General features: G+C 41.4%; 2 protein-coding genes across 2 annotated transcripts in view; one reads left to right on the top strand and one right to left on the bottom strand.

Moving 5' to 3' along the window:
* The window catches only part of ABCC1 (ATP binding cassette subfamily C member 1 (ABCC1 blood group)), a 49,804-nt gene extending 45,088 nt beyond the window's left edge, over positions 1 to 4,716 (bottom strand). The window contains exon 1 of the mRNA XM_088523198.1: positions 4,625 to 4,716. Coding sequence (XP_088379324.1) covers positions 4,625 to 4,672 — 48 coding nt within the window. The 5' untranslated portion in view covers positions 4,673 to 4,716. The remainder of the gene's footprint in view (positions 1 to 4,624) is intronic.
* A 2,246-nt stretch (positions 4,717 to 6,962) lies between these two features.
* On the top strand, positions 6,963 to 11,678 carry CEP20 (centrosomal protein 20). Its single transcript, XM_088522992.1, has 5 exons — positions 6,963 to 7,015; positions 7,481 to 7,678; positions 8,742 to 8,826; positions 9,640 to 9,779; positions 11,589 to 11,678. Exons 1-5 carry the CDS (start codon positions 6,988 to 6,990, stop codon positions 11,663 to 11,665), a joined length of 528 nt encoding a protein of 175 aa, XP_088379118.1. The 5' UTR covers positions 6,963 to 6,987; the 3' UTR covers positions 11,666 to 11,678.
* The last annotated feature ends 5,223 nt before the right edge of the window (positions 11,679 to 16,901 follow it).

The raw sequence follows: 16,901 nt of genomic DNA, 5'->3' as shown, positions 1-16,901 counted from the left end.
AATTCCTTAAAGTCTACATAAGAATAGGCAGAGAATGATGACAATTGGTATAAAAAAAAAGAAGTCCTGCATTACTACTTAAATTAAGCAAAATCTTGAAACACCATTTGGCAGAAACTGACTGCCTCTAGTTAAATGAAGCAACATTTCTGACTTACGGTTTGCAATAAATTAAGACAACATCTCTCTCCTGGCATGTTTAATTTATTTTAAAAAAAGTAATATATACTGCTCTCTTCTGGAAAGGGTTTGGACTCATTTGTGCAATGCATCTTTTGTACTGCTTTATTAGAGTTATTCTTAAGAAGCTTTAAACTTCTTTGCCCTTCTAGAAAATGTGTGTTGTTTGCTGCAGACACACTGCTGACCTCCCATTGATTTCTAAATCTTTGAAAAGAGGGAATAAACACATAAGACTGAAAACATATGAACCCAGTTAGATAACAGGCTCACACTTGAATCAAACCCCCTATCCCTGCCCACAATGGCATTTACACAGCAGTTCTAAACCCAATAATTTTGCATTTGATAATGCAAAATTTATAACCTCCTGTGTCATACTCTTGCTATACTTATTACTATGAGCTATTGCTGCGTATAAAAGTAGTATCTGATAAAGCAGATAATCTTATTTCTAATAACCTGTTCAGTAAATCATTTTATACTTAGGTACATGCACTATACGCAGAAAAACTGTGGGGTTCCAAGACATGTTCGGATTTGTTGCTGACTTAATGTATGAGCTGCTCAGTCCACAACATTAAATTACTCTTTACATTACAGGTCTGTTTTTCCTTCAGAACTATTTCAGGAAAATACCTGTGCCCCTTCCCCCACCATGACCTCATAAGCATAACAACTGTATAGCTCACACAAGACCACTTTGCAAGCGTCAGCTTATCATTATAATCAAAGAACATAAAATATTTCTTTGCTTAATAAAATCCTATCAAGCCACATTCCAATCTCAAAAGGCACTAACCTGTACACAATCAGCTAAGAGATGCTGGGGCATCTCCCCTCACTAAAACAGTCCCAAACCAAGTACTAACATAATGTATTTGGTTAAATACTTTAAAAAAAAATCCATTTACTAATTCAGACAAAGCACATCTGAGAACCGCAGACAGATCTATAGAGCAGCAAGGGAAGCAGAGTCCAATCACACCAAGCTCATCCCAGGATTTTATCTATGAGGCTCTGCCTCATGTTTTCTCCTCCAGTTTCTCTCCTAAAGTTTGATTCCATATGAAGAAGCTAAGTTTTAAATCCAAAATTGTCTTTGGATTCATTTTCTTTACTGACAGCAAATAAGCTCCACAAAGTTTTCTGCACAAACAGGAAAGAAACAAGCCTGGGCTTACACTGACAAACACAGCTTGATTGATTTCAGGACTCTCACTCTCAAAGTAAAACACAGAAGATGAAACATGCTTTTCGCTTAGAATGGGATGAAATCAGTTGCTTTCAACCTGTTACAATTCAAATTCCAACTCATAAAATGTGAAAAAGTATTTTAAGTTTCCATGAAGTACCTACCAATGTAAATCAAAACTATTTCTACCTAAATGAATTTTTTAAAAAGAACACAAGGCTTTTGCCTATGAAAACCATATTAAGAACTTATTTACATAAGCTATTTCCTGCACATTCCCTTAAGTATGAACAAGAGCCTCACAGTTTCAGATTCTATTCTACGTACAAACAGTTTCTAACGAATAACCGAGATTCCAACTAGAGGCTGAAAGAGCACTTGGCTGTGAGGGACTATATGGTTTGACTTGGCTATTTATGTTCATATCTCATTTTTCCTAAAAGCCCTACAGTGGGTTAGTCTTGCCAACTCTTAAGTGTCACAAAAATTCTTAACTCTCTCCCCTTTAGCGACTTCAGATGTAAAATTTTAATTAAATGTGATATTCCATACCTTACATATTTTGAAAATTTGAGATTACCCCAAAATTATATTCACCTGAGAGAAAAGCCTAAGTATATCAACATCTAACTGCACTAAGATTACTGGTTATGTGAGAGTACATATATTCATACAGCTAGGTCAGAAAAGTCAAAGCACATATCATGCTCTAGATCTGCCTTGACTATTATTCTGAAATGTGAAAATGAAAGAGTTTCTTATCCTATTTTTTTTTCTCCATTGGTATAGAAGAAAGGTTAACCGCAGGCATAAACGAGCAACACTTTAGGCAAGCTACCTCCACACTTTCAGGTCAGGTTTTCCAGTTCAGGCAAACTCTTAAAAGTCACTGAATTGAAATGCAAATAGTGCAACAGGGCATCCAGTTCCCCACTTAACTTTTTAAAGCTTTTAAAATCATTAAAAGCTCTAGTTAACAGCAACATTATCTTACATAGCTGCACAATTGTATTATGTAGGGAATACTGCACACTCTGAGACTGGTTATGCAAAGAGGCTGATTAAAAAATGACTGGAGAGGAGGAAGGGAGGGGCGGGCAAAAGAAGAAAATAACAAATTAGCTTAGGCTGTTAGAACTTTCAGAGAGGGCGTTAAATAAAATCAGACTCTTCAATTCTCAGACAATAACTTTCAACAATAACATACCCACAGTGTGCAAAGAATAAAAATCCTAGCCAACAAAGGTTAAGAAGATCAGAGTACAGTTTTAAGGGTTCATTTGGTCTTTTCAACCTGCAGAATTTCTCCCTAAAATTTTAAATCAAGTCATCTCATACCTGGCACATGCTCGAAGAAAACAAGCTCCCCTTGAAGCTAATGGGCTAACTGGGTTTTACTAGTGCCAGGAAACCCCACTCTTCCCCTAGCAAGGCCCAAACTCCAAGCAAACCTGACTACAGTTCACCATGAGGATGAGGATGCATTTACACATTGCCCCAGGCCCCGCGGCTCCAGCAGGCTCTGAAAGCAGCTGTGAGCAGCCCACAAACAGGAAGGAAAGCAGCCACACACAGGTGATATGGACCAGCAAATCTAGCACTGCTGACCGTGCTGCCACGGGGAACAGTGCAATAGAAGCAGTCACACAAGAAGAGGACACATTAACAAGGAGTTCAGCAAAGGAAGGATTTTTCCAAACCCTCCTTGCACCAGCTGGTATTCAGAATTGTTCTCTTGCAGGTCTAGAGGAATCCAGATATCAAACAACCCCACCCACAGGTTCTTCTGCTGGCAGAAAGGAAAGGCAGAGTCCATGTGGTTTGGAGAAGGCCAGTACATCATGAAATTGTTTATAATATTGGAAACCAATGCAGCTGGGGAAAAAATATTTGTGATATGTGGTTACTCCTGTGTATATCAGAAATGGTTACATTATATACAATAATTCTAAGTTTTTGTTGTTGTTATTTCTTGTTTTTTAATAAAAGAACCTACCAACCTAGCTAGAAATACCAGGCATAGTAGCTTCCAATGCCGTAAGTCTATCTAGCTTTTGCTTTTACCTGATGTTACATCTCCACAAGCACTCCACAAAAACTGGCAGCTCATTTTTTGCCACAAAACTATTATTCGCCCAAGTAAGTCTTTCCACTAGCACAGCTCTTAAAAAAGTATTGCCAAAAGCTCCACAAACGGAAGGTCTTACTCATCCTAGGATCAGAGGGGGGGGGGGGCGGAAATCCATCATGATTTAGCCAACCTTGAAAGTCCATAAAGCCGCCTGGAAATGGATACGCACACGAGCAATGTTCAAGTGGCTTAACAGAACACATAACAGTATTAGAAGGGTACAATAGGTTTTCTTTTTTTTTATAATTACAATGTATTAAATTACAAGGAAAAAAAAACAGTAGATGGAAAGAATAAAACAGATACTCTCCATACAGATCTGTTCCTACTGGATTCAGGCTCAAAACAGGAAGGTTTACTTACAGACCCAGGATAACTCACACAGGAACAAGGTCCCTACATGAAGCCAGGTCACTGCTGCCCCCCCGCCCAGGGAAAGACGCACAGATTTCACCATGGTATGAATTGAGGACAAACTTTGAAGTGCTAGACTGGCATTTAAAAAAAAAAAAAAAAGTCAAGTATCTTAAGTTCCTATTTATTTTTTGCTGATATTTGCTGTGCAATATCTCACCAGATATTGAGACGGAAAGTACAACAGCAGCTGGGTTTTCCCTCCCTCCTCTGAACCACCAGGCTAGCTCATTAGCTCAACACTATTTGGCCAATACCTGATAAACATCCGAGAAGCTGTTGGAGCGGCTGAGAAAACGCACGGGCGATTTCCTTTCCCCTCCCCGCATCACAAGGGGGCCCAGCGCCCCTCTCACACCCAGGCCCTCCTGGCCCCCCGGTTTAGCCCCTTCCTCCCTGCTTTAACCGCTTCCCCGGGGAAGGGTCCCCCCCGCCGGGGCTGCTGCTGCCGCCGCCACTCCCCAGGCGCCGGGGCCGTCGCGCCGGTTCCGCACGCGCTGCCGCCTTCGCGCAGCCGCCGCCGTCCCGGCCGCGGCCGTTAGCGGCCGGCGGGCGCCGCAGGCGGCAGCAGAGGCTGCCCCGGGGACCCCCTTCCAGCCGCCCCCCGGCGCAGGGAGACAAGGCACCGCGCGGCCCCGGCGCTGCGGGATGGCGGCCCCCGCGCCAGCGGGCGGCCGGCCCCGCGGGCCATCCCCGCGGCTCACCCAGAAGGGCTCGCTGGCGTCGGCGCTGCACAGGCTCTCGACCCCCATGGGGCGCGGCGGCGGCGGCGGCGCTGCGGGGCTGCCCCGGCGCGCGGCGGCCCGGGCGGCGGCGGCGGCGCGGCGGGCTGCGCGGGGGGGGCGGCGGCGCTGATTGGCTCCGCGGTCACGGGGATGCCGCGCCGGGCCCCGCCCCGCGGCTGCCGCCCGGCCGCGCTGCCGGCGCGAGGCGGCTGCGGGGAGGGACAGCGGCGCTACGGAGCGGGCAGCGCGCGCTGCCTGCGCGGGTCACTCACCTACGGCTGCGAGGCTCGTCCCGCGCCGCGGGCACCGGGCCGGGCCGCGCAGCCCCGGCTCCCCGAGCCCCCCACGAGCTGAGGTATCCCAGAAGGATCGAGACCTAAAACCAGGTGTCAGAGGCAGCGCGAGCTTGTGGCAGGTTCCCCTCAGTTCATACAGCGGTGTTCAAGCCTTTAGTTTGCAGCACTGCAAAAAAGCATCTAAATGTTAAAAGCCTGATCCTCGACCTAGTTTTATTAATATTTCACTACTGTTTAGTGCACTATGTTCATCTTAAACATTCATCACATTGACCTGCATTCATCTTCTAAATATATTGGCAGGTTCTTTTTTATGCTTTCATGCTCACCATGACTCCTGTTCAAAAAATAAATATATATAATATCCCCCAGTGTACACGTATCCTACTGCTCTCTGCTGTTAGGAGCACATTTTCCTTTCTCCTGGTTCTGCAAAGCATGTAAACCTTAATAAAGCTATCCAGTAGCTTAAGCTCGAGGAGCTTTTCTTCTTTAATAGCACTATTAATAGCACAGTAAACTAGAAAAAAATGCTGAAAAGATAACAGCCTCTTTTGTAACAGCTAACACCTCAATGCATGTTCTGAGCATGACAATAGGAAAGTTATAGCTGAAATGATACATTAGAAAACGATTTAGGATATAGACATTTTAAGTAGGGTGTTGTTCCAAATAAGACAGTGAGCAGACATGTTTTCCTCTGGGTCTTTTGTTAAAAGACTATCAAAATTTGAGTTACACTTTCATGATTCAAAGTTTCCAAGTATTTGAAGAATTACTTTCCTCCAGCCTCAAGCAGTCGCTCTACCAAGGGTGACGCATGAGGATAACGATGTTTTCACTGTCCATTTTGGCTCTGCACCTCCGGTTAGCTCCTCTGCATCTCTTTCTCTCAGAAATGCTAAACAAACAAAGAAAACCAAAATAACCAAAGTGCACTCAAGAGACAGGGCAGATAATTAAATGCAAGGTGAAGCAAAAGAGTTCAGAAGCAAAATATAAAAAAAGGTAACTGCCAAAAATACAAACCTGCACAGAGACCAAGAGACAAGACCTCAGATTACAGTCATGAATATGGATTTCAGAAGCCATTGTTATAACTGCATCTTTCCAACCACAGACTGATAGATAAGAGAAACTGGGGCCATATCGATAAGGCATTCCCTTGTAATCTGAAAAAAAAAATCATTTGGGGTTCTGAAATTTTCTGCACAAAAAGTTTATAATCTGGAAATTACACATAAGGAAACAACCACCCACAAACCACAGGGAAGTTTGGAAGGAAGCAGAGGAGGAGAAGCCCCAGGATGGCGTGTGTGACTGGGGGGCTTTGCTGCACACACACACAGGCAACCCCGTGTTTGGGCCACGCACCTGCACTCATTACTGCTGCATTAAAGGATGAGATCAACTCATTTCTCCATTACTACTGGATATTTTTTTCATTCATCCCTCCTTGCCAGATATTTACTTTGACAACGGTATGCATTTGCTTTGAGAGGAAAAGTTAAAAAAAAAAAAAATTGTCCCACAGCGATGGGTGATTAATTGCTTAAGACGACTCACACTTTCCTTCCAGCCCAAGCTCCAGGCAGATCATGGTAATTCCAGTTAGCTCACCCACGCGGACCTCATTCCCTGTGGGAAATGCCTCATACGCCAAGGCCCTACCCCAACACCGCCCATGCACACACGCACACACCCGCCGAGCAGACACCGCAGCAGCTTTAACAGCCGGTGAAGCGCCAGTAGGGGCTGCGCTGCAGCGGGCTGGCCGCATTGCCACCCGCCGTGGGCGGCCGCGCGGAGCGGTGCCGGTGCCGGTGCCCGCGCCTGCCCCGGCCGCCGGCTGCTCCCCTCAGGCGGCCGCGCCGCGTCAGGCAGCGCGCGCGCCCCGCGGCCCCCACCGCGCCCCGCTCAAGCGCCGCGCGCCCCCCGCCCCGCCCCGCCCCGCTAGAGGCTGCCCCGCCCCGCCCGCCGCGCTGCGCGTGCGCGCTGCCCGCCGCGGGCGCGTTGTCATCCGGGCCTCGGCGGAGCCGTTGGGCCATGGCGACAGTGGCGGAGCTCAAAGCAGGTGGCGGGGGACGCTCCGAGCGGCGCGGGGGAGGGCGGCCGGGCCCTCTTCGTGCAGCCGGCGGCCCCTTGGGCCTCGAAGCTGCTGGCGAGGCCCGCGGCTCTTCACGGAGGTCCTTGGGAAGCGCCGCCGCTCGGCCCTGTCCCCACCTTGCTCTGGGCTTTGCTTCTGAAAGCATCTTCCAGCCTCTAACGCTGTCAAACGCGCTCCTGAAATCACCATAACCACTATTTACTATTCACAAATTAAATCTTCATTTCTTTTTTTTGTTTGTTTGTTTTGTTTTGTTTTGTTTTTGGTAATATGCCCAGTGTTGCTGCTGGCATACAAATGGGTGGATTGTCTGTGTTAGTGTCCCTGGAAAAAAAAGAAATACTACATTTATAACGTTGGTGGTTAGTGTCACTTAATACACGCATGGCTTCATGTTAACAGTTCTTTTTGGTTTGTTTTTTGCAATAATAGTTTTAAAGGACACTCTGGAAAAAAGAGGTGCACTCGGGCAAATCAAGGCAAGGATCAGAGCTGAAGTTTTTAATGCACTGGATGACCAAAGCCAACCACGGCCACCGCTGTGCCATGAAAACCTGGTAATCAATGAGCTCATCCGTGAATACCTGGAGTATAACAAATACAAGTATGCGGCATCTGTTTTAACTGCAGGTATTGGGACAAATGTACATTTTTTACTGTTTTAATTGTCATCACCTGTTACCATCATTGTTCAGCTGGGCTTACGACAATAGTTAAGTGTGACCAAGCTGTCCTGTCTTATCTTCCAATGGCTGTAAATAAGGCACAGACTCTTTATACTGCCTTATTAGCATTATTAAGATAATTCATATCATTAGTTTCCCCAAACACTTACTCTTTGTTGTTTTCCCTTGAGACACATGCTTTGACAGAGAAATTGATGCATAAGCAAGAAGACTTCCCACAGCCTGCAAAATGGAAATATGGAATGTTCAATTTTGTTTTGGAAAATGGTTGACAGTATTTTTTTTAAGCATGTAATGCATTTTTTTTCTCAATGGCATTTGGGTAAAATAGTTAATAGAAACCCTACAAATGAAGGAACAAAATTATTTGAGAAATAATCTAAAGTAATAACATAAAGATAGCCTGACTTATAACAATCCTGGTAACTCATGCACATGAATTTTATCAGAAACTAGGTTGTAGTTATATATTTTTTAAATACACGAAGAACATTAATGTTTTGGAACATGTTAAATGTTACTTAATCGGCTATTTTAAAATATCAATATTTGAGAGCTGTTTAGACTACCACATCCACTAACAGGTAGCTCTGATTTATCTAGTACTACATGTAATTACACTTGATATGTGATAACTTCATGTGTTAGTATATTTAACTGTTCAAATTACAGACGTGTTCACTGCAATGGAGAGAGGGAGTGGAAGCGTAGTCTGTTTTACTTAATGTGTGCAATCTGTCTCATAATAGTATTTTTCTAGAGAAGAAATAGTTTCTCTGATTAATTCATCATAATGCTATAAGACTTTAATATTTTTCTTAGATTTTTTTAGAGTGAACATAAACACCATAATATGCTATGGCAAATATTCTTAATATGAAGCCTTACAAAATGAAGTTGGGTATTTTCAGTGTAAAAGTGTATACTCTGATTCTCAGACTTCAAAAGTTACACTGATTATATTTTTCATAACAATCTTAAGAATTCTGTGGAAATTTCTTTTTCAGAATCTGGCCAACCTGAAGTGCCTTTGGACAGAGAGTTTCTTGTCAAAGAGCTGAACATTGCTGAAGACGCAAATAGCAGATCAATGTAAGGAGTGCTTTGGGAAATCACAGTATTTTCTGTTTTGCACATGACATTCCACTGTCAGTAACATTCATTTCACTTTAGTATTATTAGAAATCACATTTAAATGTTATCTCCCTTGTTGTTAGTGTGACTAGAGCACATGTCTAGTCTAACAGCAAATCTCAAAAATGGACCCATTATTTGCATTCAAAACCACAAGTCTCTTAACAGTTAAGAGTCTTCCCTACAGTGAGAGGTAGAGAATAAATATGCTCTTTGCCTATCTGTCAGTTTTTGCAGATCAATAAAAATTATTACACTCCGAGATTAGATATAAATTCATAATATGATACGACATGGTCCATGAGATAAGGTACTGAAACAGGTTTCTGAGGACAGTGCTCAATGTCCTCTGTAGTTTGGGCTCAAACCATCTATCCTGTGGTAAGGAAGAATCAAGTTTGGGATGTCTGGTGGTAAGTAGAGTACCAAAGTCTGATACGTTGTATTGCATGAGTGGAAATGTGGGTCTGTATTCACACGCAAGCAGGCTGTGGTTCCTTGCCTACAAGGGATCTGGAGTTGAAAGTGTCACCAGGTGCAGGATTTTTGAGATGACTTTGGTCTTCAGGATGAGCTTAGGTTTGTGGTTGCTTATATAATTTCACCTGGCATAATATATTTTAATTATTCTAAGGACATTTGTACATGTTGTAAGAGTAAACATTAAGGTCTAAAAACTTGGTTTTTTGTTTTTTTTGTTTGTTTTTAGCATAATGCTTAGTATTTCATGGACTTCATAGACTGCTTATGTCATTTTTCTCTCTTAAGCAGACCTCTACTGTATGGAATCATAGCTCATTTCTTACATCGTGGTAAAGAAGAAAGTACATCAAGTACTCTTCCAAAAGTGTCTTTGCTGAACTATCCAAGGCAGAATCTCGGCAAACCAACTACTGAAAGAAATCAAAAAGGTGAGTGTAGTCATTTTTGCAGGAGTTTTCTTTGTGATTAGTGTTTCTGCATAATACATTTGCTTATAACTGCATCAACATGGAGGTGGACACAGTATTACTTCTTCTGTGTGCAAGGAATGTTTTGAATTGACACTTTTTTTTTTTTTGGTAGGAAATATTCCTCAATACAACACTGTTTATACCTCAAAAATAGTTAAGCTGTTTGACCTGAACATGCCTGTTGCTCATGTATTCATTTAAGAAATGTCCTATTGTATTCAGTTCATGAAAGACCTACCTGTGACTTCTGGAACTACCTGTCTAGGTTTGTTTAAATAATTGACCACCTAAAAAGCTGCGAGGCCTCCTCTTTTCTACTGTTTTGCTAACGAGACAGCATAAATGCTGTACAAATCTATCATCCTCAAAACTACTTGACTGGCCATCACATGTGTCAGTAGTAGTAATTTTCCTCTGAAGTGGGAATGTATTTTATTTAGAAAAAAAGCATTTTTTTAAATTACAAACACCCAAATTTATTAAGATGCACTGTTGAAAATTATATAAGCAGTTCCTGTTCATCCTAAGATAGCTGTAACTACTTGTTAGATACTAAAAGGAAGGACTGGGGGAAAAGAAATTGCTTAGTTTTATTTTTTTAAAGCCTAAAGACTGTAAAATGCTAAAAACATTTAAACTGGACAGATGTAGTATTCTAATCAGTAGATGGAAGTAAATTTGCCATGGCATTTATGCTAGGGTTTTAGAAATAAAAAACTGCTACTGCAGTTACTGGTAAAGACTAGAAAATATTATTATTAATAGTCCTATTAATTTTTTCAAATCCATAAAATTTGAAAAACCAGAGGATTGAGATAGTCTTAAGAAATCTAAAAAGTGAGAGAAGTACTGAATAAGTACTCTTTTTTAACAATTAGATTAATTGAGACAATGTTCTTTCCCTTCTGCCAGAAGAGGGTGCCAAAGAAGTAAAATTTCAATGGCAAAACTGCTCTAACTGGTCTCTCTGTTAGAAAATTCTTATTTCTGACAGAAACTTCTCCATTTTTCAAATACTAAATTAAGTGTTATAGAAGGTTCTTTTCTAAGTAGAACTTTGTATCTCAGTTTTGAAATTGACTTTGTGCAGGTCACTTGACTTTGTTGACCCTAAGAGAATTTCACATAGAGATTTAATTGCTTAGAGGCAATTAAAGGACTCAGGTTTGCTTATCAGATATTATCATCTGTTGCTCTTCGAACTAAAGAAAAAAATAAAGCTCAGCTCTAAGGCTTTTAACCTTAAGATAACTATAGTCTGATATTATTTTTTACATATGTTTCAGGAATATGTCAGTGGAGACCTAAAGGCAATGGGTTTCAAGTACCAATTACCTAGCTATTTAAATGACGCTTCATATTAATTTGATGAAGTGCATTCATAAACTCATCTTTCAGGTCTTATATTTAACATATAACTTATTTTGCATATTAGAAATCATCTTATGTTGTTGAATGAGTGTTTCAATAAACTGTAATATAAGAAAACAGAGAATCCTGATATAAAGTGTGAAAACTGGTGGTTCTGTTAATTCCTTCATTATACCTGAGCTGAAGTTGTCTTAGATCCATCTTAAATAATGTGTTCAATAATCTCTTATTCTATATAGTTGTGTAGACAAAATATAACTGTAAAATTGGCCATGTTTCCTATGATAATCTTCTGTACGAGGTTCCATATTAGAATTAAAAAAAAAAAGTTTACATCCTTTGATCTGCAGATACATAAAAATACTCATGAATCACTTGTCTGTGCTTCATTTTCAGACAGAATTCCAGAACCAGGAAGGATGGCTGGCACTGTCATCGAGGAACCCCTTGTTTTACCGAGCATAAACAGATGATGTCTTTGATATGTTCATTTCTTATACAAAGATCTTTGGGACTCATTGCATTAGTTGTTCCATCGTGTCCAGTGGGACCACTTCAGTTTGTAAAAGCTACCAGACAGGAAGACAGGATCATATTAATTGCCAATAAAAAATAAAACAAATGTTAGCAAAGGACATCTTCCTCCACTGCTGATAGAAGGAAAACTGTATATGAAGTCAGATTAGTCAAGCCTCTGTCTAGAATGGGACCTAAAAGTACCTGGTTTCTTTTATAAAAATAAAAATATATCAGAAAAGACATAATTCCCGCACTTTTTCTTATGATGTCGTGGAGTATTTTTTTGTTACATTTTAGAATAAAAATGTTTTATTATGTGTGGTGTTTTGAAAGGGTTCAAAATAAGTATTTTAATTTTTTTTTGTTAAAAGGTAGCTGCTGCTACTTTCAGATAAGTATGGAAAAATAAATTTGAAAATAAAATTTAAATGGTTTAAAGAAATACTTGTTTTTACTTCTCCGGAAACCAGGACTATATTTATCTTCATGCTAGCAAACAAATGAAGGCAAGTCTTTTCCATCCGGAGTTGCTATAAATTGTATGGTGTAAAGCTAAGTATATGGCAGGGGCAGGAGCTTTTCTTTTTTCCCAAAGAACATGAAGGTCAAAGTCAGGGGAAAGTAAAAATAAAGTTGATAATAGATTACTGATTCCCATAACTATATTTTAGCTGCAGTATTTACTTTTATTATTTTAAAAGCAGAACTTGTAGGGGTACATCAAAAACAACAGATTTGTTATCTACACTCATAAAAATGGAAGAGAAAATGCAGTTTGTAAATTTTAGTGAGAGCACCCAGTGCTGTACAGTCTCTGCCTTACTCATGATTAGACCCATTTAAGCCTTAGAGGTGTTTTTCATTTCAATAAACAGTCCACGCTGTGAGGTGAAGTTGCAGAGAATGTTTATGGGTATAATACAAGGGGAAGCTGCATTTACCTGCTTCGAGGATGAGCAGTGAGTTCAAGCCCTCCTTGTGCCTGGCCGTGCTGCCAGCTCCCTCCACATTTGCTGATTCTTTCAAGACTGGTCCCACAGCGGTGGGGAGCAGGGATATATTTACAGATTTACTTCATTCAAATACATCTTTAAAACTTTTGTAATTGATTATAGGGTTAAGTAAGCCAGTTAATCCCTGTGTATACCCTGGCTGTTTGCTCTGTGTTAACATGACGATCAAATCCAACTACTTAGCTGAGGCTCTATGTTGAAGTTATCATCAGGGATTCTGCCTCCTTATTACGGTTCTTGCCTGCCACGTTAACAGAAATATTCATTCACATAATCACCAATCTCTCTCTTCATCATTCCTCTCTCTAAGAATACAGTGGAAAACTTGTCTTTCAAAATATTGCTTACAAATCTTCATTTTGCAATGAGCTCTAAGTGCCTCTATGGTAAATTGCAAAAATGAGCTTCTAAGGAATGCATCTGTGATTTTTCTGGGCACACCAAACCCTGAATTTTTAATTTTGCATTTTCAGAGGTTAAATTCTAGGTGCCTCTTTCTCCATAACCAAGTGAGTCAAATTAATATGTATATTCAGAATCGTCTGAATCGTCTTTTCAAGGGCAAAAAAAAGCCTTTGCTGGAAAACGCAGAAGCTGTAACTTTCAGTGCTATGCAAATCTTGCAGTGTAACTAAAGCCCAACTAAACACCCGCTTTGTGTCTTCCCAGTACAGGTCATACAGAAACTGCCAGTTGTCACAGAGCCCCCCAGGACATACATCATACATACATCTTTAGTGGCAGAAATGAAGCAATATTTTTGTTCTGATGGAAGAAGATGAATGGAAGTTTGGTCCTCATCCCTTTCCAAGAACATCCCTTCAGGATGATCATGGTCTCCACAACCATGAAAGCCAAGGCTGCTAGAAGAACATTTTTAAGTGAAGGTGCATATCTGAAATCAGAGTAGAAATCCATTTTGGATAGAGGAGAATTTCAGGACCATTCTCTTCGGCCTGGGCAGTGGAAGAGCCAGCTCTCAGTGCAATGTGCTTTGCTGATACAGAGGGTAGGAGCTGCCCTATTTGCTCTCTGGGCAACATTAGTTTCATCTAATTCTGTAATACTTCCATAGCAAAGATTTTGTTTTTTGGAACACGAGAATTCATTGTACAAACAAACAGTATGCTTTCAGTAAATTTATTTGTACAAGAAAGCTTTGAAATATATCTATGAAAATATACTTGTGTAATCCCATTCTAATAGTCCAGCATTTATCCTGACAGCAAATGAAACACGAACGCATCTTTCTAATTCAGACATGTGGCAAATTCTCTGAGTGTCAGCTTGCCTTCTTTGTTAAAGTATGAAGAGGAAGTGCAAATCCTCTGCTATAAGGATGCACTTACAAATATTCCTTGAAAGTTCTTTCCTAAGCTAGTTCAGTATTTAGGGGTAGGAGTTAACTTAAAAGAGGCTGTTCTTTGTCCAAGTGTGGTATTGCAAATGAAGATGACAAGGAGGCAGTGCAGTTTGGCATAGATATCAGATAGGGAAAGCACATTGGAAGAACCTAACACACAAGTTTAAAAAATGTATTAAAAAGGAAATTTTTACCCTCCTCTAAAATCAGAGGAAACTATGTTTCTAGAATCTAGAGCATCGGTGTTATTTCAGAGGTATTAGTTTCTGTCATGTACACAGAAGAATTTTTCTAAGCTTTATCAGCAGGCTCCAGGGAGTCGGTTACACTTTCCTTCCTGACAACTCTTTCTATCAAGTGGCATCTTGGTGTCAGTTGATCACTTTTCCGGACAACTGATTACCACTTTACGATTACGTTTAGGAAGAGAAAACCAGAAATATTTGTTCACACTTTAAAAGACATTCTTTCATTAGCAGTTGGTTTCCAGCTGGTTTAGAGTTGACCTGTATGCTTCATGTAGTCTGAGTTTATCAGGTCAATAAAAATTCAGTTCTGAGGTGGTTGAGGATTCTGACCCGCATCCAGCATTAAGCACAAGGTGTAACATTAAGAAGATAAAAAGTTTGTGACTATTTTGCCTTGTCAGATTCCTCTATCCTTAATTTTCTTTTGTTTTGGAGGCCTCCTGTTGCAAGTGTACATCTTTACATAGGTGTTAAGCTGACAAGTTTATTTGTTGGTTTCCAATAACCCACCACTTCTTACATTTCTTAGCTTCCAATTGCATTTGTCAGCTTAAAGAAGAAATATTGTTGCATAAACTTTAAAATAAATTTGAAAATAATTTGTTTACCTGTACATTACTTAATAACGTAACTCATTATATGTTTTTCTTCTTTTCCTCCATTGTATTGTGGTTGAACAGTGGTAAGACAGCTGGAAGTTGCTTTCTTTCCTTCTCAAGGCTCTTTTCAAGTACAATATTTTCAGTGCGACTTCAGCAAGGAGATATTTAAGTGCAGACTGCTCAATACTGTATTTTTTTCTAGAAAAATATTTTAAAAATAAAAGTTTTTAAGCTTATTTTGTTGTTGGTAGATTCAGGGCCCCAATTTTAATCATCCAATTTCACTATCCTTCTTTCTGAGGCAGCTTTGGTACAAAAAAAAAAAACACCTCAACATTTAGGAAATTCTGAACAGGCTATATGATTAGTATGTTCTTATGTTAACTTTTAAGTCAAGTTAGAGGCCACGCACTTAGCAGTTCCCACTCCACATAGCTCAGGAGCGCCACTGTTGCATTCCCAGCAGTAATATTCTTTAAACTTTCCAGTTCAGTTTAAAGTCACATCATATATCACCCTCTACCATAGCCTCTGTTAAACACACTACCCAGACAGCAAGCCTGCGTGTGCACATGCAGTGGTTTGCAAACCAGCAGGAATAATTTCCACTCCTTTTTAAGCTACTATTAAAATGTGTCTGGTTTTGTGAAACAGCTGTATGGGTTTACAAGGGACTTCTTAGGATGAGTTTTATGACTGCTAATCTGATCATTCTTTTCAGAGGATCCCCTTGCATTTCATTATACTCCTACTTAAAAGCTAAGCTTGCAAGAGAGAAAAGGCAGAAAAAAGCAAGATGAAGTACTCAGTGATGAACTTTTCTGCTAAAGAAGGTCAGCTTCTTGGATTTACATTTGGGCTATCATTTCCCCTGGCTCTGTTCCAGCACAATCACACGTGCAAGAATCCGCTATCGCCGCTGGTCCCGGAGGGCTCTGCGTGGCGAGGCGGCCGCCAGATAACTTGCAAGGCAGCAGATGTGACCCTGCATCCGAAGTTCCCGAGTGCAGCCCGTGGAAAGTCTTGCTGTGTCGGTAGGACCGGTCTTTTCCAGCTAAGGCCTGGATGTGATCGAAAAGCTGATGTTGGAATGTGTCAGGGAAGGAATTCCCATTCTCTGCCCCTCCATGCTATTTGCCCAGATTTGTGCAGCACTGGCCAGATCTAGACCCAGGGTCTTCCCCACACCTGCAAACACTGGCACTGAAACCTGGTGACAGCAGAAGTTTGCAGCCCAGCCTCCTTTCGGGGGTAGTTTTTTAGGATGTTGAGACCAATGAGATTCCCAACCCCCCCACCACCCTGAGAGCTTATTTTCCAGAGAGGACAGGACTGTTGATGTCAAGGGAAATTATTCCACCCAGGACTGTGCTCTGATCCATTGGGTATACACCATATTTAGCCTGTTGCTGAGTGGGGGTTGTTTCGGTATTTTGTATTTGGCACGTTGATGGGAATTCCTAGAGCATCCTAGCTTTCCCTTTTTGGGATGTCTCCATCCACAGGTCTTGCTGCACAAGGCTGTTGGCTACTAGTGGAGGCTGGGCCTGAAGGTTTCGGGGGTGTGAGGGAGGGTTGACGAGGAGCAGATCACTCCAGAGCCTCCCAGGTCTGGCTCCAAGCACCATGTCCTCCTTTCCCCCCTCCCAGCAGACAGTGCTGCCTCCTGCTCTTTCCATGGCATCCCAGGGACTGCTCCGCTTTAACTATCAGTTCTGCTCTTCCTTTTATGGACAGAGGGAGGTATTTCTTTAAAATGAAAAATTATTTACAGTCCTTTCTCAGGAACTGAGCTGAGCACCACATCACGAAGGAAACTTCGGGGAATCTGAAAGGGAGCTGGGAAACAACCCTCTATTCCCAGGGGCAAGCAAGGCCCATGCAGCCCCAGGCTCTGTGTGTTGCATAAACTCAAGGAAGCCCAGCGCAACCTCCGCCCCTGCATCCCGGCATTAGGAATAACC

This window comes from Tinamus guttatus, unplaced genomic scaffold (genome assembly GCF_059628265.1).
Source record: "Tinamus guttatus ecotype Peru unplaced genomic scaffold, ASM5962826v1 Tinamus_guttatus_pri_ptg000172l, whole genome shotgun sequence".
NCBI classification, from domain to species: domain Eukaryota; kingdom Metazoa; phylum Chordata; class Aves; order Tinamiformes; family Tinamidae; genus Tinamus; species Tinamus guttatus.
The sequence above is the reverse complement of the archived record's forward strand: the minus strand, read 5'-3'. Positions and strand labels throughout refer to the sequence as shown.